General features: G+C 39.4%; 2 protein-coding genes across 3 annotated transcripts in view; one reads left to right on the forward strand and one right to left on the reverse strand.

Moving 5' to 3' along the window:
* Positions 1-6826, forward strand: part of IL7R (interleukin 7 receptor) — a 58788-nt gene extending 51962 nt beyond the window's left edge. For both annotated transcript variants that reach the window (XM_072416588.1, XM_072416589.1), the window contains 3 exons: positions 637-745; positions 1911-1986; positions 3614-6826. In XM_072416588.1, the coding sequence (XP_072272689.1) occupies positions 637-745; positions 1911-1986; positions 3614-4132 (704 nt within the window). In that variant the 3' untranslated portion in view covers positions 4133-6826. The remainder of the gene's footprint in view (positions 1-636; positions 746-1910; positions 1987-3613) is intronic.
* A 694-nt stretch (positions 6827-7520) lies between these two features.
* Positions 7521-23613, reverse strand: CAPSL (calcyphosine like). The gene is made up of 6 exons (XM_072416591.1): positions 23520-23613; positions 20407-20543; positions 17453-17630; positions 16462-16671; positions 15565-15668; positions 7521-10495 (listed from the first exon to the last, which is right to left on the reverse strand). Exons 2-5 carry the CDS (start codon positions 20541-20543, stop codon positions 15567-15569), a joined length of 627 nt encoding a protein of 208 aa, XP_072272692.1. The 5' UTR covers positions 23520-23613; the 3' UTR covers positions 7521-10495; positions 15565-15566.
* Between the last annotated feature and the right edge of the window lie 425 nt (positions 23614-24038).

The raw sequence follows: 24038 nt of genomic DNA on the forward strand, positions 1-24038 counted from the left end.
GACACTTAATTAAAGAACTGAAATCCAGCGAATGATAGGGGCAGCTCAGGGACATTAGAGCTGAGGAGGAAAGGATTAGGAATGTTGCTGGGTGACCTCCAGGTGAGTTCAGACTTTCTGCACAAAAAATGATTATTTGCAGTAAAATCAGGACAATCATAAGCAATTTGGGTGCAATTATACAAGAACGAAGGATGGAGTTAAGCTTTCAAGTATCAAAAAGAAACTTGTCAGGAAATGAATCTGGTAGCAGCCATTGACAACCTATTTATTTGTTCCAGGTCTGAAACTCCCATTTTATATTTCTTCCATTTTGTAATTTGTATATTTATTATAAAAAATAAAAGGCCAATTTACAGTTTTATTTTAAATGGCCTCCTCCTCTTTCCTATAAAAAATGGAAACAATTTTATCAAGCAGTTCTCACCATCTTCACACTCTAGTAATGCCCTCTGAACCCTCCTTAGCAGTCCTGACATTTATATCACTTTCATTTATTTAAACATTATCACTATATTCTTTGCCATCAGAGGACAAGAAGTCATCAAATTTCTTCTAGCCTTCTATGTACAATCATCTGTAGTGTTCTATAGATTGTAATTGTAAATTATTCTATTTGTGGATTTTATTTACCAGGTGAAGGAAATGTAGACGACTTCCTTAAAGCTGTGCTGCTGGGCTGCTGTGCTGCAGGTGCCATATTCATCATTATCATTGTATTAACTAAGATGTTTTGGAAAGACAGGTAAGAGATGTAAAGGAGAAAGTATAATATTAGACACAGACTTTGAGCGCGGATGGCTTTAGACAAAATTGGGCCCTGGACAAATATAAAAGGGGGGTCTAATTGCACAGGATTCCAGCTCTTTGCAGCCCTGCCATTCTGTCCCACCCCCTGCCCCACATCCAGCAAAAGCTGTCCCCAGCTGCCCTGTTGCATGATTGGCTATATCAATGAAAACAGGGAAGAGGGAGCTTGCACCCACATAACAATTCTACATTAAGGGGCTTTGCAATTAACATAAAAAGTCTTTAGCTAGCTGTCGCCTACATTTAAAAAAAATGGCTAATCCTCTATTTTAACATTCATTTTTACACCTTTGCCTTTTAGGAAATGGTCCTATGGTCACCCAAACATCCCTAGCTATTTTAGTGACAACACTATATTCAGTGGCTTTGAAGTTATCATTTAAATTTGGAGGTCAGCAACAGCCAGCTTTAAAAAAAAAAATCATCAGGGGAGAGTAGAGATGTATACGGATGCACACAGAGAACATAACGAGAAAGAAAATGTTTTTAATATATATAAAATATATGTCTGTATACATCATTATGGATCTCTACTCTTATGGTTGAAATGCTTGGGGACAGAGATGAATGTGCTGCACTACTCTCGAATTTGCTGTAATACCACTTTCTTGTTACCTCTCACCTACACTTATAGTTAAGGTGAAATCTGTTTAGTTAGCGGTCACTATACTTAAAGTCCAACGCTAGTAAACTTTATTATATAATTGCCAACACAAACCCTTTCTTCTTCTTCTTTCTTTTTTGCATAATATAACCTTGGGGTTTTGGTAATAAGAATTATCACAGTGGGAAATTTTGCTATATGATTCTTTTTTCTCGCATTGGGCCTAATTTATTAAAGCTCTCAAAGGCTGATGAGTATACACTTTCATCAGTGAAGTTGGGTGATCCAACAAACCTGGAAAAGATTTATTGAACCCTGGACCAGATCCATTCCAGGTGAAAAAAGGTGGGGGGAAAACTTTATGCAGCCATCACATCTATAGACAAAAAAAACTGCAAAATATTACATTTTTAGGTTTGGATTTACCTGTATACTTTTGTTCATAAACTAAATGGATGATTGGTATTGCTTGTCTGATATGAATATGTTTTTCCAGAATAAAACCGTTCATTTGGCCAGAACTGCCAGACCACAAAAATGCGCTGGAGAAATTATGTATTTCACCAACAAAGGTATTACCCTTCACAGCTCAAAAAAAATTTCCTACATTCATTGATAACTTTTTTTCATACCTTCAAAGCTGATGACTTCTATAAACAGATCTGCTTCCACAAAGATAATGAAGAACGGGTGGGGGAGAGATTTTAACAATATCACCAAAGTGAAAACATGCAGTTTTGCTCACTGAGTTGCTTAGGCAATTTTATTTTTAATGGCGGAATCGGTTGATTGGTTCACCCATGGTTAGAGGGCAGCAGGAACCTACCAGCCACCTCCTCTATGTCCTCCTCCATCTCCCACCTCCTCTATGTCCTCCTCCATCTATAACTTCCTCTATGTATTCCTCCATCTACCACTTCATCTATGCCATCCTCCATCTCCTACTTTCTTTATCTTCTGCTCCACCTCCCACCTCCTCTATGTTCTCCTTCATCCCCCACCTCCTCTATAACCTCCTCTGTCTCCCACCTCTTCTATGTCCTCCTCCGTCTCCCACCACCTCTATGTCCTCCTCCGTCTCCCACCACCTCTATGTCCTCCTCTGTCTCCCACCTCCTCTATGTCCTCCTCCATCTCCCACCACCTCTATGTCCTCCTATGTCTCCCACCACCTCTATGTCCTCCTCTATCTAACACCTCCTCCATGTCCTCCTTCATCTCCCAACTCCTCTATGTCCCCCTCCATCTCGTACCTCCTCTATGTCCTCCTCCATCTCGTACCTCCTCTATGTCCTCCTCCATCTCCCGCCTTCTCTATGTCCTCCTTCATCTCCCACCTCCCCTATGTCCTCCTCCATCTCTCACCTCCTCTATATCCTCCTGCATCTCCCACCTCTTCAATGTCCTCCTCTGTCTCCCACCCCCTCCATCTATCACCTCCTCTATGTCCTCCTCCATCTCCCACCTCCTCTATGTCATCCTCTATCGCCCACCTCCTCTATGTCCTCCTCCTTCTCCCACCTCCTCTATGTCCTCCTCCATCTACCACCTCCTCTATATCCTCCTCCATCTATCACCACCTCTATGTCCTCCTCCATCTATCACTTAATCTATGTCATCCTGCATCTACCACCATCTCTATGTCCTCCTTCATCTCCCACCTCCTCTATGTCCTCCTCTATCTCCCACCAACTCTATGTCCTCCTTTATCTCCCACCTCCTCTATGTCCTCCTCCATCTACCAACTCCTCTATATCCTCCTCCATCTACCAACTCCTCTATATCCTCCTCCATCTACCAACTCCTCTATATCCTCCTCCATCTACCACTTCATCTATGTCCTCCTCTATCTCCCACCTCCTCTATGTCCTCCTCTATCTCCCACCTCCTCTATCCCCCACCTCCTCAATGTCCTCCTCCATCCACCACATCCCCTATGTCCTCCTCCATCCACCACATCCCCTATGTCCTCCTCCATCAACCACATCCTCTATGTTGCTGCCATCTAGTGTGATTGAAAATAAGCATGTAAAATACTTGATCTTTTGTTGTAGTTTTACCTGTATTAGTTGATGACATGTTCTCTATAAACTGTCCTTCATATCCATTCATATTCATTGTTTATATGGCAGTGGGGATTTTCTATATTCTAATATTGTTTTTTTATTTTCACTAATACATTCTTTTTTTATCTTGCAGTACATTCATATAAGCTTCAATCCGGATTTCTTTGACAGTTTTCACATTAATAAATTGGACTATATGAAGGCACAAGTGAGAACAGAAGACATCTTGCCAGTCAGCGCAACAGACACTGAAGCAGAAAATCTGATGGAAACTAACAGTTGTAACAACACTTCGTCTCCAGCAGAGGTCAGCAAAGAATCTTCCAATCCTTTAGGTCCCACTGGGCAGTGCAGTGAACTCTCTGATCACTTGGCTGGTAATGAAACACAAGCGATCAACTCACTGGAAAAGCCTGCAAATCCTGAGAATGTGTTATCTCCATCTAGTGGTTGCAGCTCTGACTGCAAAATTTCAAATGACAGCTCTGTGACTTTAGGGGCTGGGACAGAGAATTGTCCTGGTTTTTCCAATGTAGTGAAGCCGCCAAACAATGGATTAAAAGGAATATGCTGGGAAGATATTTCCATGTACATTGCTATGTCTGCCTTCAAGACACCCAACAATGCTGAAAAACAACCCCTTAATATCTAGTTCAGCCTTTCATAACCTTTTTAACATGGGGGAACCCCTGAAAAGACTTTCAGGTCTTCAGGGAACCCCCACTATAAATAATATATCCACACCTCACAATACATTATTGTGGTGGTCAGTGGGAAGATCGACTCTTACATTGCTAGCCATTGGGAAGAATGTGACCTCTATGGATAGCCAAAAAAATCATTGGCGTCAGCTAAACTGACCTGAGAAGTCCAAACTACTCATTACTCAAGGAACCCTTAGCAACATCTGGAGGAAGCCTGGTTAAGAAACACTGTTCTAGTTTCTTGTGCATCATTATGTTACTTTTACAATCATAACTATGATAGTGTTGTTGTTGTTGTTGTAATGTGTTCTGTGCTGAAACATTGAAATTTTAAAAGGGAACTTACACACCCATACACAGGAATCTTAAAAAATTTACATTTTACAGAGAGTTTTTATAACTTGCAGGATTGCTATGGGTTGTATTGGAGAATATATAGATCAACCGTTATTACAGTATGCAATAAAAGCCATAACCCCCCCCTGCCATTCCCCAACACCCTTCCATAGTCTTTACATGTCTACATTGTCACATATAGATAATAACTGCACAGCCCATTATTGGAGCAGCTGCAATTTCAAAAGTCCCCTGGACCGGTTCTGCTTCCCTGTAAGAACACCACAAATTCTATTCATTGTAATAGATGAGCCATGAAGCAATGGGGCAAATAATGGATGGCCTTTAAATTGTAATTGATAAAATTTGTGCTGCACACAAATGAAAGAACCTGACCAGGAATGAAAGCCTGACCAGGAAACTTTCATTGAGGAGGCTGTGTGGCTCCTAACAGGCTGCATTAGGTATCTCTGAGTGGTCAGTATAAAATATAGGGAGGGTGCTGGGGGAAAACAGAAATTTTGTTCTTCCAATTTCGTTTTCTTTTAGCTTGAGCCCTAATCTGTAATCATCCAAGCCAAACATGAACATTTAATTTGCCTTTGTAGATCTATAAACACCCACAGGACTGCCTATAGCAGTAAATATCCAATCCATCTCAGTATGACTGATGCTAAAGCCTTGGAGTATAACTCCACAAACTTCCTGCTATTCCTTCCTAATAAATCCTTAAACGTTCTGTCACTTTGCCCTGAATGTCTCTTCACTTGGAGCAGTTAGTTGGAATAACTATAACGCTTGTATTATGCCACTAAATATTAGAGCAGAGCAAAGTGTGGCTAAAATGTGTAATAGCACAGACTTTATTTTGCTGAGGTATGTTCCTAACACTTGTTTAAACTAAGTACGTCACTTGGATGAATGGTGAGACGGATTTAACATGGAACTAAAGTCCTACGTTGCAAATTTATGATTCAGGCACATAGTTATTGCAGAAAGGGTCATGTGATGTCCATTCTGTAATAACGCAGCACTGAACATTAGAGGTTGCAAATAGACAGTGACACAGGAGGAATGCAGTTTAGCATTCCTGGCAATCCGGGTTTCCCTTGAGCATACCAGAACTGAATGAACTTGGGGAGTTTTGTCATCTTGGCATGGACAATCAAAATAACCAAGGATCGTCTTCAGGAATAAAATAGGAGAGGAGATGGCAATGCCCTGAATAGAACAGGGACAGACGAGTAATTACGGGTTAAATTCTGCTTTACCATTGAATGTATAAAAGGGAAGGAAAAAAACCTATATCCTATAAAATCCCATAGTCCCAACTATAGTAGAATGACCACTACTAGAATATGTGCATTACTGCAAGTCAGAGCTGTCTATCTCTTCTTTTGGAGGTGAAGTAAGTCAGCCAGGGTTTACAATGAATCATAAAATAAAAATTCTGGCCCTAGGAAGAGACATTGGACAGCCCTGGTATGAGGATGGTAAGACGTCTCTGTTCTAATGTTTCATGTTTTCTTTACCATTGTGGTATATTTACCACATGCAAACTGAGAGCTTCAACCAGCTACATCAAAAGCTGCTACAGTCAACATTTATCAATGCTGAAGATTTGTCACAAAACCATCGCTGCTTTATACATAAACATTTATTGCTGCTTAGGATTTACCTGAATGTTCCTTTATATTTGCAAGTTAGTTTACAGACAGATTCAACATTTGTTAATAGAGATTCATAGAATGAACAATTTAGTCCAGGGTCCTGTTTTCTCTGACACTCTCACATTGGGCCTGATTTATTAAAGGTCTCTAAGATCGGAGTAGACTATCATTGGCAAACCTGGGTGATCCAGCAAACCTGGAATGGGTCTGTTCTAGGAGTGAAAACATTTGCCAGCTACCAAGATTCTCCTATGTTCAGTGAGAACTTTATGAAATACCCCCATTATCTGTTCAGTGGGGGAAAGCTGTGTGAATCTGGAAACTTTATTATAATCAGTTATAAACTTTATTATATCAGGTCAGAAAGTCCATTGAATCTGACTTAAGATAAGGCTAGGAGTTATTTTCTAATTTTTTTTATTCTTAGAAATACTGACCGCATAAAAAATATTTTTATAAAAACATGCTATGCCGCATCATGAATGTAATCTATGCCTGAAAACATGAAATGTATAAAGTTGCTTGATTCCTTGAAAATGTTTTGTATTCCATGTAAATTGTTTGTATATCCTGTTATGCACTTTGATATATTCTTTATATTGTAAGTTAGTGGTAATAAAAATTAACGAAATGGTACCATGGAGGTCATGCAGGATACTTACTGTGAGAGTGGAAAGTGTTTGTACATCATTGTCTTGTGTATGGTAGGCTTAAGCTTGATACAAAAGTCAGCACCAACATATTACGCAGCACTGTACAAAGACTACCAAAGTCATATGTCATTACCACAGTCTAGGGTCAATTTTGGGGGGCAACCAATTACCCTAACTGCATGTTTTTGGAATGTGGGAGGATACCGGAGGAAACCCACACAGACTCCATGCAGATAATGTCCTGGATGAGATTCCAACCTGGGACCCAGCACTGCAAAGACCAGAGTGCTAACCTCTGAGCCACCATGCTGCTGTTATATGAGTTGGTGCAATGCTGTACCATTTATTCAGAATGGAACATCCACCACCTTGCCCATGGACATTGTAGAACAGAGCATTGCACATCCTTTCTACCATTTCTGCACTTCCAGGAATAGTGTCTGCACCTTTTTGTGTGATAGGCAGCCTTTTGTACAAAATGGGAGGTCTGAACACAACACATGTAACCTGCCATTGCATTGCATTGATGTAAGTGAGGCCTTTAGATTTACCAAAACGAACTACTACAGAAGGACCTCATATAATCTCAAAGAAATTAGAGATTGTATGAGTTATTAGCAAGATGTCATAATTGTATTGGTTTCCATATATTATCACAGTGACATGACTATGCTGACCAGGTTTTGACTGCCAGTCGGCAATTTTAATTCACAGACACAGAAGAATCATATAAAAAAAAGCAATGGACAAAAATCACAGACACTTCAGAGAAATAAATACAACAGTGAGTTAAAAGAGTGACATTCATTGGTTGAACAAATCCCAATCTGAAACATAATGACAGAAATGTATACAGGATTCATATACACTGATGGAGAGGTAAGTACAAGCAAACCTTTTTATTCTGCCTGCAATGATAAATCATAGGAGTAACAATAATCTTATCACTGCTGATTGGTTGTCTGATCACAGCCACACAGGGCATGTATGGGGGCCAAATTTTGGAGCAAGAGTTATCAGAGAATCAATGGATCTCAAAGAGGCGCTCTCACCTAATAAGCCAACATCTCACCTGCTGACACCTAAAGTATAACTAAGTGTGTAAAAATTAGATCTTGTATTCCACAGCTCAGTATTGTTCATGAAATTAAATAAGATGAACCAAATCTTTCTTACCTTCACGATTTGTAAAAAAAAAATTGTCAGGATTCCTACCTGTCTGAAGGTGAGTGGGGTTATCCAGTATTTGCCCCACTATCCAGGACCTCAAAAAGTAACTTTAAATACTACATATACAAACACCTACTCTTTGTTCTGCGCCTATCACTGGACACATTGGATGTTCCTGCTTTTATTCTGTGTAATCAAGGAAGTCATCACACATTATTCCTGGGGTCCTCTGCAATCTGCAGATCAGTTGGATGACTACACAGAAAAGAAGAATGTATAAAGGGATGCCGGGGATTCATTCTTCTATATTACATTCCTCTAGGAGTACCGGCATTATGTTATCACAGCTTAGAAGACTCAGTGGACACAAACTGCAGAAACAAGCTAGGGAGGAAGAACCATTGTCACCTGAGAACAGGACGGGAGAAAAGCACAATTCATTCAAGATAGGTTTGTGCCATCATTTATATTTATTACAAGGGACAATCACAATCTAAAACAACCAGTGTTGCTGCATGATACTTGTATTGTTTGTTTAACCCAATGTTTTACAACCTTATTTGAATCACTGCGCATATTGTACATGCACGGCATGCCACCAAACAAAAAATGTAACATTTATAGGGTAATTAGCTACCTGCTGCCATCTAGTGGAAGAGTATTTAACTGTTCTGCCTGTCACTACTGAAAATAATTTATCTTTTTTTTTCTGACCAATTAAGTGAAATTAGGTAACACCTGACAATCTCTCATGGCACACTTATGAGCTGCGGCACAGTGATTGGAAATCGCTGGTTTAACCTCTTAGTACTTAGTTATACTCAAATGTAATGCAGATCTAATGATTTTCTTGCCACCACCATGACAATGTACAGACATGGCAATTGGTTGCTCAGGCATTGAGAAGAAGTTATGAATGGGTTACTGTTTGGGGTCTTATTAACCCCCTTTCTGTCCACACTCAGGTCCTTTTTTTGCATAGTTACTGATTCTAAATCCCAGAGAAAATGACAGCCTATTAAAGGCTGTAGCATTGTCACATAGATCACATCCAGGTTCCATCAATAAAAATAAAAAGCTTTTTTCTGCAGATGAACACTGCCATCTTCTGGTGATGTTCAGATCTGCAGTGCCATCTATTTAATAGTGTAACTATCCAATACAGTTACAGTACTAAAATAATAATTTTAAATATGTTGTTAATAAGATGATAAACATCATTTGGGTATACAAATAAAATTGAATACAATTATTTTTCATTGAACAACACATGCTAAATTTGGGCTTGGCATCTAAACATCATTAAAAGATTAAGAGAATTTGGGTACTGAGTGAAGGGTAATAATTCGTACCAGTCAAACATAAACAACATTTGCCCAATCAATTAAAATATTCATACTGTTAAAGCCCAACTCCAGCCTAAACATGTTTAGCCTTCTATGTAAAGTGGAAAGGTTAAGTCTTTGTCCAGTTTCCATTGCTGTATTTGACCCCACAGATTCCCGTTTGGTCAATAGGCAAGGTGGAGAGTTGGACCCGTTAGTTTGGTTGTTCTCCTCTATTTGTTGGCTGGACCACCAGGGGGTCACCATAACCTCCATATGATAGAGGGAGAGAGCCACATCTATTTGAAGTCCAGTTAAGTCTTTATTGTTCCCGTATAACATTTTTTTTTGCCTCTATTGTTGGCCAGAATAAAGCGCTGAACGAGAGGAATCTGGCGAGACCGCAATGGATACTTTTTGTGGCAATCTTTTAGATTGTAAGCTTTGGGACAGGGTCCTCTCCTTCTCATGTGTCACTGTATCTGTCATTTACAACCCCTATTTATTATACAGCACTACATATTATGTCGGTGCTATATTTATACTGTAATAAAGACTCACTGGACTTTTCAAATAGTTGTGTTGCCCTCTCCATCCAGTCCTTGAATGTGTGGTCACCAGCGACAAAGACAGCAGTATGAAGTCAATAGAAACTGTCCTGAATTAGGCTTCAAACAGAATCTGTGACTTTAGGTAATCATTATTTTTGCATATGGGAAGAATGTGACCTTCTACTCTTCCAATGCTGCAGTGCCCTAGCTTGAAAAGCCAATACAAGGCTAAAACACTGTCACATGGTAAGGAAAGAAGGTCATTGCCCTATGTAAGGGCCAATACACACAGAGCTACATTTAAAATACATTGGAATATTCATACTTTTTTTCAGGGCCAATTGTGTAATATATAAATCCGGTTATATGTTTCCATTTAAAATACTTTACACAAAATTGACAGAAGAGGGATTGGTGTTCAACCAAATAATGGTCTTACATTAATGTCTCTTGCAAATAGAAAAAAAAATGCTAAAACACGGTATAAAAATATATATATAGATATCACAATTTCCAGGCGTTCTTCATCATCAATACAAAGTAAACGTCGCTGTCGATTGAGGCGCTGACTCCAGAGTAATAGTTTAAAAATTCATCTTTTGTAACCTGGAACAAGAAATGCAGAGAAGAAAATGAGATCCGCCATGAGGAAGATAGGGGCTTTCATAAGGCTGATTTGTCATTATTTTCAAGGGGGGTTGAGGCTGATTTACATGCAGCTTATAACAAAATATTAGCCTGCTTTATCTGAGGGGGAGCTGTAGTATGAAATATATCAAAACTGCCCCTGATAACCTCCTTCTAAAAAACAGTTGTCTGTCTGTCTTTGGTTCAGTATTTTATGATAGCAATAAGAATGATTTTAGCAGCACTGGTAAGTCTTCTAAACCTAAATCCAAGAAGGATTCATTTACCCATATGTTATATTGCCATACAATGCAATAGCACTCTGAGCCTAGTGATGGCGCCACTGCAGTAAGACAGAGTTGGCTCTTAGTCACTCAGAGCTGTGGTCCACTCAGAAAGCTGAGGGCATCTAGTGGTGTAAAAGAGGTACTACAGCTCTGTATTGAAAGTGAGAAAAGGAAAGCAAAGAAAAAAAAATGTTTTTTTATATATTTTATTTTAATTGCTGGCCTGTAATTTATATTTGGCTGTTAGCTGTTCTTGTGCTTTAAACAGGGAATATAGCAAACATGTAAACAAACAGCTGCAATCTGCACTCAACAGAGCTTGTTCAAGCCACACTCAATCAGTAAACTTGGCTTTCGTGAGTTAGGAGATGAACTTTGTACTAGTAAAACTTTAAAGTTGTTTAACCTGTCATTATTCAGGTCTATGTTACATTGCATACTCTTGACACCACTGTCGAATTGGGCATAACACCCATTTCTCTGCCATTTCTGTGCCACAAAGATGATTCTTTTCATAGTTGTTTTGCATGTTCTAAGCCTCTAACCCTGAATCAGCATGTAATTAACACATGCATAGTCAGAATTCCTGTTTTGTACATTTGTTCCAGGTCAGTATACTAAGAATGGGAATACCAGATCTGTCTAGCAGGTAGTAGTACAGGTAAAATATAAATGCAGCTGGTAAGACTGTCTTGGGGTGATGAGGCTTCTCCGTGTTGCATATTTTTAGTGTCTCTTGAAATATCCCCTTTGAAAATATTGCATATCTGACAAATGTGTAACACAGGTCAGTACAATCAGCTATTTTTTCAGTACCAGTTAATAATTGCTGTGCTTCAATTTGTCTGTATGGACATTTCATTGTAAATGTGATTTACTAAAGTGAAGGGAATGCAAATATCTGTGCCGGAAAATAAACAGTTATAAGCAAACTTCTTTTACATTTTAATAGGAAATGGATAAAATGACTGTACTGTCTGAGTCTTAGCTTTTATGTTTTAGAAACTATAGTCTACGGGTATCAATGTCAACTTGCATAGTGCATAGACAAGGAATTGACCATAGGTATTATTCTAGCTCACTGTTCCTTGACCTTTATAACATAGGGGAACCCTTAAAATATCTTTCAGGTCTTGGGTAGTGTTGGTCGAATATGTCACTATTCGATTTGACGGCTTTTTGATTGAATAGGCCAATATTGTTCCCTCCAGTTGATTAAAATCAATTAGGGGGAAAATTTGGGTTATTTTTCGGGACTGTGTAGAGCTTTTTCAGCCTCCAAATACATTTAAAAAGACATGTCAAGACTCCCCCAGCTCTGCACAACACTGTACAAGGCAAGAAAAAAATCAAGAAGGCGTACTGAACTCAAATGACCTCCCAATGGAGAATCTTTATTAAGAGGTCATATGAGTTCAGTACGCCTGCAGTCACAGCTTATTGGAGGCACAAGCCTTGCACCCACAAGCCTCCAATCAGCTGTGACCACAGGTTCCCACGGTCCAGGTTTCCACGGTCCCTGAGCTGTACTTATCAATGATCATTGATAAGTACAGCCCATTGACCATGGGAACTTTATTTCAGGTCAGTTACTGTGAAAAAGGTAAGTAATAGGTAATAGGTCTATCTGAATAAGAACAGCCATATTCGAGTCGAATATAAGGACAACCCAAATTCGAAAACCAACACTACTCTTGGGAAACCCCTGCTATAATTATTATATCCACAGCTCACAGTACATTAGTGTGATGGTCAGTAGGAAGAATATCTCTCACATTGAAAACAGATAACAGTTCTGAACAAAGCATAATAACATACAATATATCACATAATGTGTTTATAGAAATAGGAGAATATATACCAGGCACAGCAAACTTCATAAATAAAGCCCATACCAGAAAGATTTAAAAATTACTGTTAGAGGAAAGCACCACAGCCACATCAATTAAAACAGCAACAAAGGTTAGTAAGAAGAATTAGATATTACATTAGATATTACAATTAGAATTATTACATATTAAAGTCTGGGTCTCCTTTAAGAAGTAGAAATCCTAAAATAAAAGAATAATTTGTATTTTTAAGTCTGAAAGTATAATACTGCTCTTAGGGCTGTATTCATAAAACAGGGAATCTGACATTCCCTCAAACATTCCCTGGTGCCATTGAAACACACGGACCTGGAAGATTCCCACAAGTGAATGATTGAGAGAATGTCTGATTTCGTTTTTCAAAAAGAGAGCTCTAAGTATTATCAGCTGATAGATAGCTGGTAGTGCTTGTATGTCCTATTATTAAAAGCAAGATATATAATTTTTTTAAATGTTTAGGACTTAAAAACTGCAATTTGCATTTGGGATTTAAAAACACAATTACCTACCAAGTCTTTTAAAGAATATCTGTTTACAGGGTGCTGTAGCTCAAACTTCAATTTCCACAAAGCTAAATGAGTAATTGGGTAGTCAAAGGAGTAGGTCCTCATCCTTCCTCCATGTTTTGTTTAGCAAGGGGGGTTTATGAAGTTTTAATCAGATACACTGGGGCTGATTTATTAAAGCTCTCCAAGGCTGGAGAGGATAAACGTTCATCAGCAAACTTGGAATTTATCTGGTCCAGGATTCAAAACATTTGCTAGCTAATACTAAAATATTTTAGGAAATACATTCCAGGTTTCCTGTATCACCCAGGTTCACTGGTGAAAGTGTATCCCCTGCAGCCTCGGACAGCTTTAATAAATCAGGCCCAAAGGTAGAGAATTTAGGCTGTTCACTTATCATGTAAGGTGATAATTCACCTACCTTAGTAAATGTAAGGATAATTCACATTGAAAGGAATACCAAATCATGTGCAAGGCAATCTAAAACAGTGGTTGCCAACCAGTGGTCAGTGAGAAAAAGTTTGGTAGTCAGCGGCTCTGGACGGTGTGCCCCCGAGCTGGATCACGAGAAGGACCCTGCTGGCGGAGCGCACAAGCCAGAGCTGCGGACCACGTCTGCCATACAAATCCCAGGCTCAGGGAAGTGGGCGGGCTGTGTCCCTGGATCTGAACCTGTAATGGGAGAGTGGACGGGGTTCTGGCATCATGACGTCCCTATTGGGGAGGTTTCTCCCCCTTTCAGTGACACCCGGCTCCGTGCACATGCACGGTCCGGAGTCGGTAATTTTAGTGCTCCATGGGACCGAAAAGGTTGGCGACCACTGATCTAAAATACTATTTTTGTTCTTTGGATGGTTGAAGTCAGCAGAGCTTCATCGCCTTTACTAAGCTAGGTAATATAATAGCCTTTGACAGGGAAGATCCCTTATTGATGTGGGAACAGCCTATAATCCTTTAGTAACTCAACCAGGATTTTTTAAAGGCAAATAGCTTCTATTGTGCATATAACCCATACTGCTCTATAATAAATGGTTAAGATTACATTTTAAAGCAGAACCAAACTTAACATAGAAAAATACGCCTGGATGCAGGGAATAAATTAATTCCCATACACCTGTGCAGGAGCTTTGCCAATTAGGTTGGCAGTGCCAGCGAAGGAGCAGGGACAGGAGAGTGTAATTTAAAAATTGCTATCAGGCACGTTTTATTTCAAAAAGGAGAATGCCTGTATTTTCAGCACGGTGGCTCAGTGGTTAGCAGTCTGGTCTTTGCAGTGTTGGGTCCCAGGTTTGAATCTCAGCCAGGACACTATCTGCACGCAGTTTGCAGGTTCTCCCTGTGTTTGTGTGAGTTTCCTCCCACATTCCAAAAACATGCAGTTAGGTTAAGTGCTTTCCCACAAAATTGTCCTTAGACTGTATTTTTGACATATGAGTATGGTAAGGATATTAGATTATGAGCTCCTTTGAGCGATAGCTAGTGACATACCAATGGACTTTGTAAAGTGCTGTGTAATATGCTGGCGCTTTTGTAAATACTGTGTAATAATATTCTGCAATAAATGACCTGACTGCTCACAGTTTTTAGGAGTTTAGTTCTGTTTTTAAGCGGAACTCCTACAGACATATTTGTAACACCCTTGCCAGATTGTGGGAGCTAAATGCTTACACGTTTGCTACCACTTCCAGGTTCGTAGTGGTTGTCAGTGGGTACCCAGAAACCATAAGAATGAGTTCTTTTCATGTTTATCTGCCCTAACAATCTGATGTAATTTAAATCATACTGCAACCATTGAAAAAAGTAAAAATTGTATTAATTTTCACCTTCTCACTAACCACCAAACATTTTGTCTAAACTTTTTTCCAACATAAGACATTTGTGCAACTTTTTCAGTTTTCACACATTACTACCCTGTCACTTTATTTTAGGGTATCCCCTGGATATGTACAGCTCAGAGATTTTTGACAGATGAAGACAGCAATCAGGCAGGTGAGTATGTTTTATTGCACAAGGGACATCACCTGTAACCTTCTGCAAGAAAGCCCTGCCAGACTGCTGATTTTGAAAACGAATATTTAGTTCTGCTTGACCCACAGTATAAAGTCAGTATTTGTTCTGCTTGGCTGCTCTCTTTGTACGCAAAATACGCATACAATATTTTGGTAATGTCAGTGTTAGTCAGGAAGTGAATAACTAAAGAGCGTTGATTCAACACATGACCCTAAAATAAAATATTACAACTAAAACCAAAACATATTTAGCCATGGTTAGTAGGATTAGTGTCAGTGTCACACAAGCGTGCCCACACTCTTGACAATGACATAGGTGAAGGTGGGTTGGTGTCATATGTTAGTAATATAACATGTTGCTTGTTATTGAGGCCATACACTTATAGTCTCCAGGCGTTCTTCATCATGGTGATAAAATATACATCAGTATCGATTGATGCGCTAACCCCGGCATAGTAGTTTGTGAATTCATCCGGAGTCACCTGTTATGATCACAAGACAACAAAAATGAAGAAACCTTTTTTTTCTCTAAAAACTTTTTCCCTGTTGGGTAGAAAAAGAACCCCTAGGGGAAAGAACAACTTGGGTGAAAAGACAGTTTGTTATGGTGAAATATTAGTGTAACTATGAAAACACAAATGAACAGTTTCATCATTATTTCTTTGCTGGTGGCATCCAACATAATACCTGTAAATTTAGAAAGGTAAAACCCCTGAAAGATTGTGGATACATTTCGATTTTTGCCTAGAAAAAAGCTTTAAACATCCTATTATTTTTTACAAAAAAAACTGAGCAGAGCTTTCAGGGTGCCAAAAGATGGGACGGCCAGCGATGCTGTACAACCCAAATCTCTTGGTGACCACAGTGGGGTGTGTAGGGAGCTACACACAAAAAGCACAATGACAGTGATTTATAAAGGGGGAGATAAAAGTATGCACCTCCATTACCTAGGTCATTCACTAAGGGACAACAAATGATAGCTAAATCTGAAAAGAGAGGAGAGAAAGAGAGAGAAAGAAAGAGAGAAAGGAAGAAAGAGAGAGAGAAAGAAAGAGAGAGAGAAAGAAAGAAAGAGAGAGAGAAAGAAAGAAAGAAAGAGAGAGAGAAAGAAAGAAAGAGAGAGAGAAAGAAAGAGAGAGAGAAAGAAAGAAAGAGAGAAAGAAAGAGAGAGAGAAAGAAAGAAAGAGAGAAAGAAAGAAAGAAAGAGAGAAAGAAAGAAAGAAAGAAGATAGATCTACATTTTTACAAAATATATATTTAGAAAAAAATTCTTACCTGTCCATCTTTATCATACGGTGAGTCAAAGTTATCTAGAAAGCTCCTAAAGACCTGATCTTCTGTCCACTCCCCATTCTGGTATTTTGGATGGTATTTTGCATTATACACTCCCCGTAAGTCCTCAATAGTTACAAGGCCATCTCCCGTTTTGTCGAGCTTCCTAAACGCCTGCATGATGATCTCTTTCCTTGCATTAGACATTGGCGGCTGGACAGAAAACAAAAACAGAAATTGAATATCTGCTATTAAAGAGACAGATGCCCCCCACCTACAATCGCCCCTCCAAAGGTCTTTTCTTCATCCTCAAACATACCCAGCTGCAGAGGTCTAAGCTGGGTTTGATATAAAGCAAAATTATCTTTTTATTATAATACAAATTGAATAAGCTTTAGTAAAAGCCTGTTCTTTTCAACTAACCTGATTGATAAACTAGCCATTATTGTCCCAATTGCACCCCCAGTTCTACCACCAAATTCAGTTCTTTGGTAAAGATCAGGATTAAAAATATATCCTTTGCCCCCCACCCCTCCACCACCACCAAGCTAACCTTTCCCCCTCCTTCCCTACTCTACAGAACCAGAGGAATGGTTGGGGATCCAAATTATCACACAGGGGCAGGTGATTGAAAAGGTTAAGTGTACATACCCTTTAGGACAACCCTAGGAGTCCTACCCTATTTTTCAGATGCTAAAATTGCCTTGAGATATTTGCCCACCTATGACCACCCGCTGCAGCAAAGCCAATTATTACATATGCTAACTTTACCGGTCATTCCCTCATACTGTTACGCCATTAAAAACTATGTAATGGTAATACCTCCAGCAGAGAGGCAGAGTTAGGGACCCAAGAGTGGGGATTTCCACACGGAAGTCACCACGACACAGAGGGGCAGCTCATGACTAAGCTTGGCAGTGTCTATTCAAAATTGAGCACTGATGGGTAGATTGTCTATTTAAATAAGACAAAACATTGTCATAAGTTGACTTACCCTTAAAGTAACCAGGAATTCATCAAAGTCTATTGTTCCACTACCATCTTTGTCAAAAAAGCTGAAAAGCTGTTGAGCTTCTGCTTTGTCTATCATCACTCCATAGTCATTCAGACCTTTAATAAACTCCTTGAAATCCAGGCTCCTGCTGTTATCATCATCCATGATCTTAAATACTCTGAAGAAATAAGTGAAATCACAAAAAACAACATGAGACATTTTGTTCTTACAATCAGTTCTTTCTTGAACAATGATCCTGTTTTGTATGTTTTGCAATTAGAAGCTTTTCCCCTTCTATGCTCATCTAAAAAATAATCTCTACCATAGGGATCTTACTGTTGGCTCTGGGTTCATGAGAAGGTAAAACCAAGGCAGTTTCACCATTCCAGGTACTTAAAAGTCTGTTCCTTTAAGTAGCGATCTGCATTAGGATATGGTGATCCAACATGGCTTGCACCTTGCTAGCTGCACAGTCACAGCCATAACTAGTACTAATACCTCTCAGTGCTGCCCCCATTCATTCTCCATGGGGCTGCAACAGGGAGATGCCTCCATACAGTGTCCCCTGAGAGGTAGCTGTTTATTGGCATGAAGAATCAGTAAACACACTGCAACCATGGCCAATGTGAACATGTGAAGCCTTTCAGTAATAATGGTGTGGCAAATTTTTTAACGCGCTTTGGAAATTTTGGCTTTAGTTCTCCTTTTAATATGACAAGTTCTGCTACAAAGCAGTAGAATCATGAAATATCAGACCTTCAGGGCCATGACATTCTTTGCAATTAAGAAAGTTTTATGAAATTTCATTGGCAATCTTTCTTACGTGATTCAGACGAGTTCAGGTAAAGGTACAGATGTTTGAAGCTCATTATTTTAGTACACATTGTTTGCACAAGGATAACAGATAACAAACACCAGGAAAAGGAAAGACTGGTAATATTGCTTTTTCAGTTAGCATTATTTGGCATTGGAATGTAAATGATTTTATTAACATTTTGAAATAAATTGATCTTAGTGGTAAGATCTTACAAATTAGGAAAAAAAATATTTAACTATTTAACCTCCTAATAACCCTTAGTTAACCTTTATCAGCTCTAAAAAAACATTTTAGTGTCGATTTAGTGTAGTAAAACTACTTTTAAAGCAAAACTAAACCCTATTTATACTCACCTCTCCCTGGTCTGTCACGGATGCCGCCATCTTCTTCCTACTTCTCTTCCTTGTTCTGATCTTCAGCCATCCTTACTGGCTGGGCTGGGTTAATGTAACTGGTTCATGTGGTCCCGGCAACTGCAGGGGCCAAATGGATGTGCTGGGAATCCCAGCAACCAACCCTGGGCTGTACAATTCAGCAATTTAGATTAGGATGTTGACCAGGCAGGTAAGAATGTTTATTGCAGAAGGGATATTGCCTTTACCTTTCTGCCCCTTTCTGCCCTGCCTTATTGCCATTTTTAAAGTGGAACTTAAAGAAAGCCGAGGTTATCCCCAAAAAAATTATATTTAACTTTGTCACCTTAAAGCGTACCTAAATTAAAAAATTTCACTTTACATAAAAGGGTAGACAACCGTTTTATGTAGGCGCAAAAGGAGTCCTTTCGCCAAAATAACGCAGTAAGATGGGCATTTTTTTCCCCCTTCTACGTCACCCGATCTGGCGCCTGCATCATGTGACGTAGGAAGAAGAACCCTGAAGAAGAGGAGAAGATGGTGGCACCTAGCGTGCCGGCCCGAAGATGGATACGGGGACAACGCAGGACCCGATGGAAGAAACCTCTGGACCGATCGACTGTTCTGCAGGAATGAAGGTAAGTGTGTTTTTTTTGTTTTGGGTGGTTTTTGGGTTTACCTCCTTTTTAAGCAATGAGGGCCAAAGAGTAAATGTAATAATTGCTTTGGTGCATAGAAGCTTATAGAGGTACAAGAGCTAAAGTGGATAGGGAAAGACAGAGTGGACTTTTATAAAAATAATAAAATTTTAAATAAAAAATAAAAAGTATATAATATAGGTATATATTATAAATAGTGGATAAAATCTTCCACACTGAAACATGAAAAGGGCCAAAGTTACTGATGTCAGAACAACTGCTATATACGGGGGTAATGAAAGATGTGAATGGTGTGAAATGGACATGAATGTGAAGTGCCATTCCTTAAAAAAGGGGGTTATATCGGCTACATATCGGCTATGACATAAGCAACATGAAGCCTTTTTATAACCTTCATATCTCCGAAGTACATTACACTTTACAACACTACTAAAAGAAAGGAAATCGATACCGACATTCTGACATGTACTGTCTGGAATACAGATTAATAATTGAAGGACACTTTTTACCTTTGTAGGTAAGAATCTAATTAGGATAACAGATATCTATCAAAGCAAATACATGGGAGGGAATACCAGCTTCTGTACAGCAATCCCTCACCTTTACATTCCTTACTTTATCACATGCTCCAGAAAAAAAAATTCTGAACCTAACACAAAGAGCTCAATTTATAAAGCAGTGAATCTGACATTTATTGAAACATTATCTGATTCTTCCAGATCACTTTTCTTCAACGGTTTGTGTCTGTGTTTGTTTCAGTGACTGCCAGATTCCCTGCTATATAAACAGACCCCTATGATTGCCATAAACTGAATCCAAAACATGGGGGAATGTTGAGCCTCATAGGGTATTTTCTGGGCACCTCTGACCTCTCTTACTGGACCTGATTTACTAAAGCTTTCCAAGGCTGGAGAGGATACACTTTCATCAGTGAAGCTGGGTGATCCAGCAAACCTGCAATGAATTTCCTAAAAGTCATTAGCTATTTGTTAGCAAATGTTTTCAATCCTGGACCTGATCCATTTCAGGTTTGCTGGATTACCCAGGTTCACTGATGAAAGTGTATCTTCTCCAGCCTTGGAGAGCTTTATTAAAAAAAGGCCATATTCTTAGCATTCTGCTCACCTTCCTAATCCCTTGATCCCAGCGGAGCCCCTGGCCAGACATTGTAATCGGAGTTTTTCCAATGGATCTGTGCAGGTGCTCAGGTTCTTCTTGGCCTGCATGGCCATCTCACGGTCATGTCTTGCTGTACCCGCCATCTATAAGATGTGGGAGAAATCAGGAAGTTAGTTACTAATACAGCAGGAATCACTACAATATGACACCATCATAAATTAAAATCAGACATTTCCTAAAATAAAATGTAGTTTTTTATTATTAAGCCTTTTTTTAGAAAAATACAAAGTATTGTGATCAAGAATTTGGCGTATTTTGAATGGGGGGGACACCAGCAAACCTCTACATCACTATCACTGTGCTTTGTAACCATGGCTGGCAGGAAAATCTGTGACCCCGCTAGGTGGACTCACTTTTTCTATTACCGCCAGGACTAAATGAGAAGGGAAAGCCAACATTTTAGTGTCCTCAGAATAAGAGCTGAAGGTAAAACTTCTAATGGTGCCCTGGGAATATCTGTTCTGTTCACCACTATGGTATCTGGAAGGAAATTTTCCCTCACTTAAGAAATTACCTCTTCCTGTTGCATTTTTGGGACAGGAAATGAAAGGAATTCTCCCAAAGAGACAGCAGAAATTTTTTGATGAGGGCGATCTATTCTATTCCCACTCTATACAGAGCTTAAAAAAATATTTTTATTTTGCATACCTATAAATTCACTACAGACGCTCAGAACATTTTCACCTTTCATTCACACCCCAGCCATTTGTTTAATTGCCGAGACTAGAGACGAGAGTAGACGTTGGCAGATATTTCACCTATTTTCAACTTCCAATTAAATAAAAATCTGAAGTAAAATGTACTTCTTACTGTTCACTACCAATTGTTCTTTTGTTCTTCATTAATTTGTGCAGTGAACAGACTGGTAAATCTAAACTGCACACATATTGAATCATATGTAGAAATATTCCAACATCTCCGACCAATCACTTTCTTTCAGGAATCACATGACCAGAGTGAAATGCTGCACATGTGTCTGCTGTGTTTTTGGGTATTCATCAAAATTATTTCCAGTTCCAGATTCAAAGAGTCAGATTTTTAAAAGTTCTCCAAAGCTGGAGAAGATACACTTTCACCAGTGAACCTGGGTGATCCAGCAAACCTGGAATGGATTTCTTGCTATTAGTTGGAGAATGTTCTCAATCCTGGATGAAATCCATTCCAGGTTTGCTTGATCACCCAGGTTCACTGGTGAAAGTGTAATTTCTCCAGCCTTGGAGAGCTTTAATAAATCAAGTCCATTTTGTAAAAAAGAATACTCAGTGAGGGTAATAAATAGATTGCTTACATTATGTACACACGTCATGTGATTAGGATGAACGGTCGTGTGCAGCTGACGTGACTTGTGCAGCTGTCCCCCAACATTGTTCATCAATCAATGGATTAATGGTGGATTGATGACCAACAGATGGGGAATGATTGCTGTGCATTTCTATGTAGGAGACCAGATCAGGGTGCCACTCACTCATCCTCCCCCCTCTATATGGAACAGAACAGCGATGGGTGTACAGAGCGTATTCGTTCATCTGTCACCGGAAACCATCATGAATGATCATTTCTGATGTCTAATTGATGTCTGTATGATGTTTTACAGAAGACAAGGGGGGGGGTCACATGAGTGCTACATGCGGGTTCACCAAGCACCGAGTACTGCAAGGCTTTCCATAACAACTAGGTATCTACCTGCATGTAACAGATATAAACAATCTGCTTCCCCTCATACAAGTCATCAATATTCCAACTCTCACTCAGCAGTGACAAGCTGCAAATCTCACTTTTCATTTAATGAGCACCTATGACTGTCCCCTGCTTGTTACAATCCCCTGTAGGCTAGATCTAGTTATCACAAGTATCTTGTTATTATGGCTGCCTCTGGGGAGCATCCAGAACCTTCTAAGGACATTGATGAGGCGGAACTGTAAGGTCTCCACATGCTAGAAAAATCTTATATATTGGATTACAGTGCTCAACCCAGAAATTTTTGTAGAAAACTGTAGGCAAGTGGTGGCCCCTGTATTGTGACCCAACTCTTCAGTAACCACCCAAAAACAGCCGGGTGTTTGCTGAAAGTGCTGGGTGGTGTGCCCAGCTAAAAGGGGCCGGGGAGAACACTGGTATTAGATGAATAAAAAGTGTAATTGTGGATTATGGTACCACTTCCCCATTATCTTCACAAATATCAGTTCTTTTCTAACATCTGAAAAACTTAACTTAAGGAACATTTTAGGTACCTTCATACAACCCAAAAACATGTTTCTATAAAACAACACAAAATGTATTAACAATAGTTAATAATTCATTTGCAAATGGGAGTGCATGAATTATTGAGTTTTTTGAAGATATAATAATCTACTGAATATATAATAATTAACCTGATAAATAATATACTGAAGCCATTATATTTGATTTATAGTTTGAAATCCCCTAAGAATGCAGGTTTGAAAGAAGGCCTGGTCACATGAGTTATATTCTACTTTTTTAAGAAGTGAAAATGCAATGAAGGACTGCATTCTGCACATTGTGGTCAGCATTGTATGAATGAGTTGTGCAATGCAAGCTGTGGTATCTAGAATATTAGGCCAAAACCAAGAAGAACAATGACATTATACTAAAACATTTCTCTCTTAGCAGATCATCTCCAGTCAGCGGCCTGTCTTATACTCCTGACAGTGGCTTTCCATTCCATCCCCTCTCAGTCGTGTGTCGTAGATGTGTACAACATCATCTACAAAATTTGTCAGAGTGAGACCTTCTGCAAAAATGACAATATTAAACTGGAATCTGAAAGCAATACTTCCGTGGGTCAAAATATATATTACACAGGTGACCCCTCTACACCCCATATATATTACATTGGTGACCCCACTTCTCCATAATAAGTTGTATTCCCCACAAGGTGCCATTGATATTCTGCACCCGGCCTCTGCCCACTTATAACATCTGTAATGACCCCGCACACCCGTTCTGTACACTTCTCACACAACTTTAAAGTGACATAAAAGTAACAGCGCAGAGTGCAGAACACCCAGCCGTTGTACAATGCACGCCCGTCACATCACCTTCCAGGACCGGAGACACCGGGGTGAGGAGACTCCGAACAGCAGCCGCAGCCTTCCGCCTGAAACTATGGACGCAGCGATCACTCAACAGGTGGTGTAAGCACGCCCCTTACTACAAGTTTGCTCTCTGTTTATTGGCTAGTGAGAGAAATTGGCGCTTGCCGATTGGTAATAAGCGATGTCAGTCATCAAGGACCCGTTCTTAGAACTTGGATACACACAATCCTGTTGCTATGGACACGGCTTGAGATGAACAAGCACACACACAGGAAGAAGGAGGCCTGCTTGCATACAAAGGGTGTCCCCAGCCTCACAACAGTGTCAGGATTAACCTGTCCCTGACAAATACACTTTCAGTACTGAGAGCTGTACTGTACATATACATATTATGAATAAATGTAAACACAACTGGATGATAATCCACTAAAGCACTGTGTACCATGTACAAAAGTTGTATTATAATTTCAGTATTCACTCTAAAATGAATCTTCACTGCTGCTGACAACTTCTGTTATTATA

Source organism: Pyxicephalus adspersus, chromosome 6 (genome assembly GCF_032062135.1).
Source record: "Pyxicephalus adspersus chromosome 6, UCB_Pads_2.0, whole genome shotgun sequence".
NCBI classification, from domain to species: Eukaryota; Metazoa; Chordata; class Amphibia; order Anura; family Pyxicephalidae; genus Pyxicephalus; species Pyxicephalus adspersus.

What these genes read in the sequence shown, in the direction of transcription:
- CAPSL (XM_072416591.1), bottom strand. Translation starts at nt 20,543, where the DNA reads ATGGCGGGTACAGCAAGACATGACCGTGAGATGGCCATGCAGGCCAAG. An exon ending in GGGATCAAGGGATTAGGAAG is followed by an intron (nt 17,631 to 20,406) that starts GTGAGCAGAATG and finishes TTATTTCTTCAG; the next exon opens with AGTATTTAAGATCATGGATG. An exon ending in CGTATGATAAAGATGGACAG is followed by an intron (nt 15,669 to 16,461) that starts GTAAGAATTTTT and finishes TGATCATAACAG; the next exon opens with GTGACTCCGGATGAATTCAC.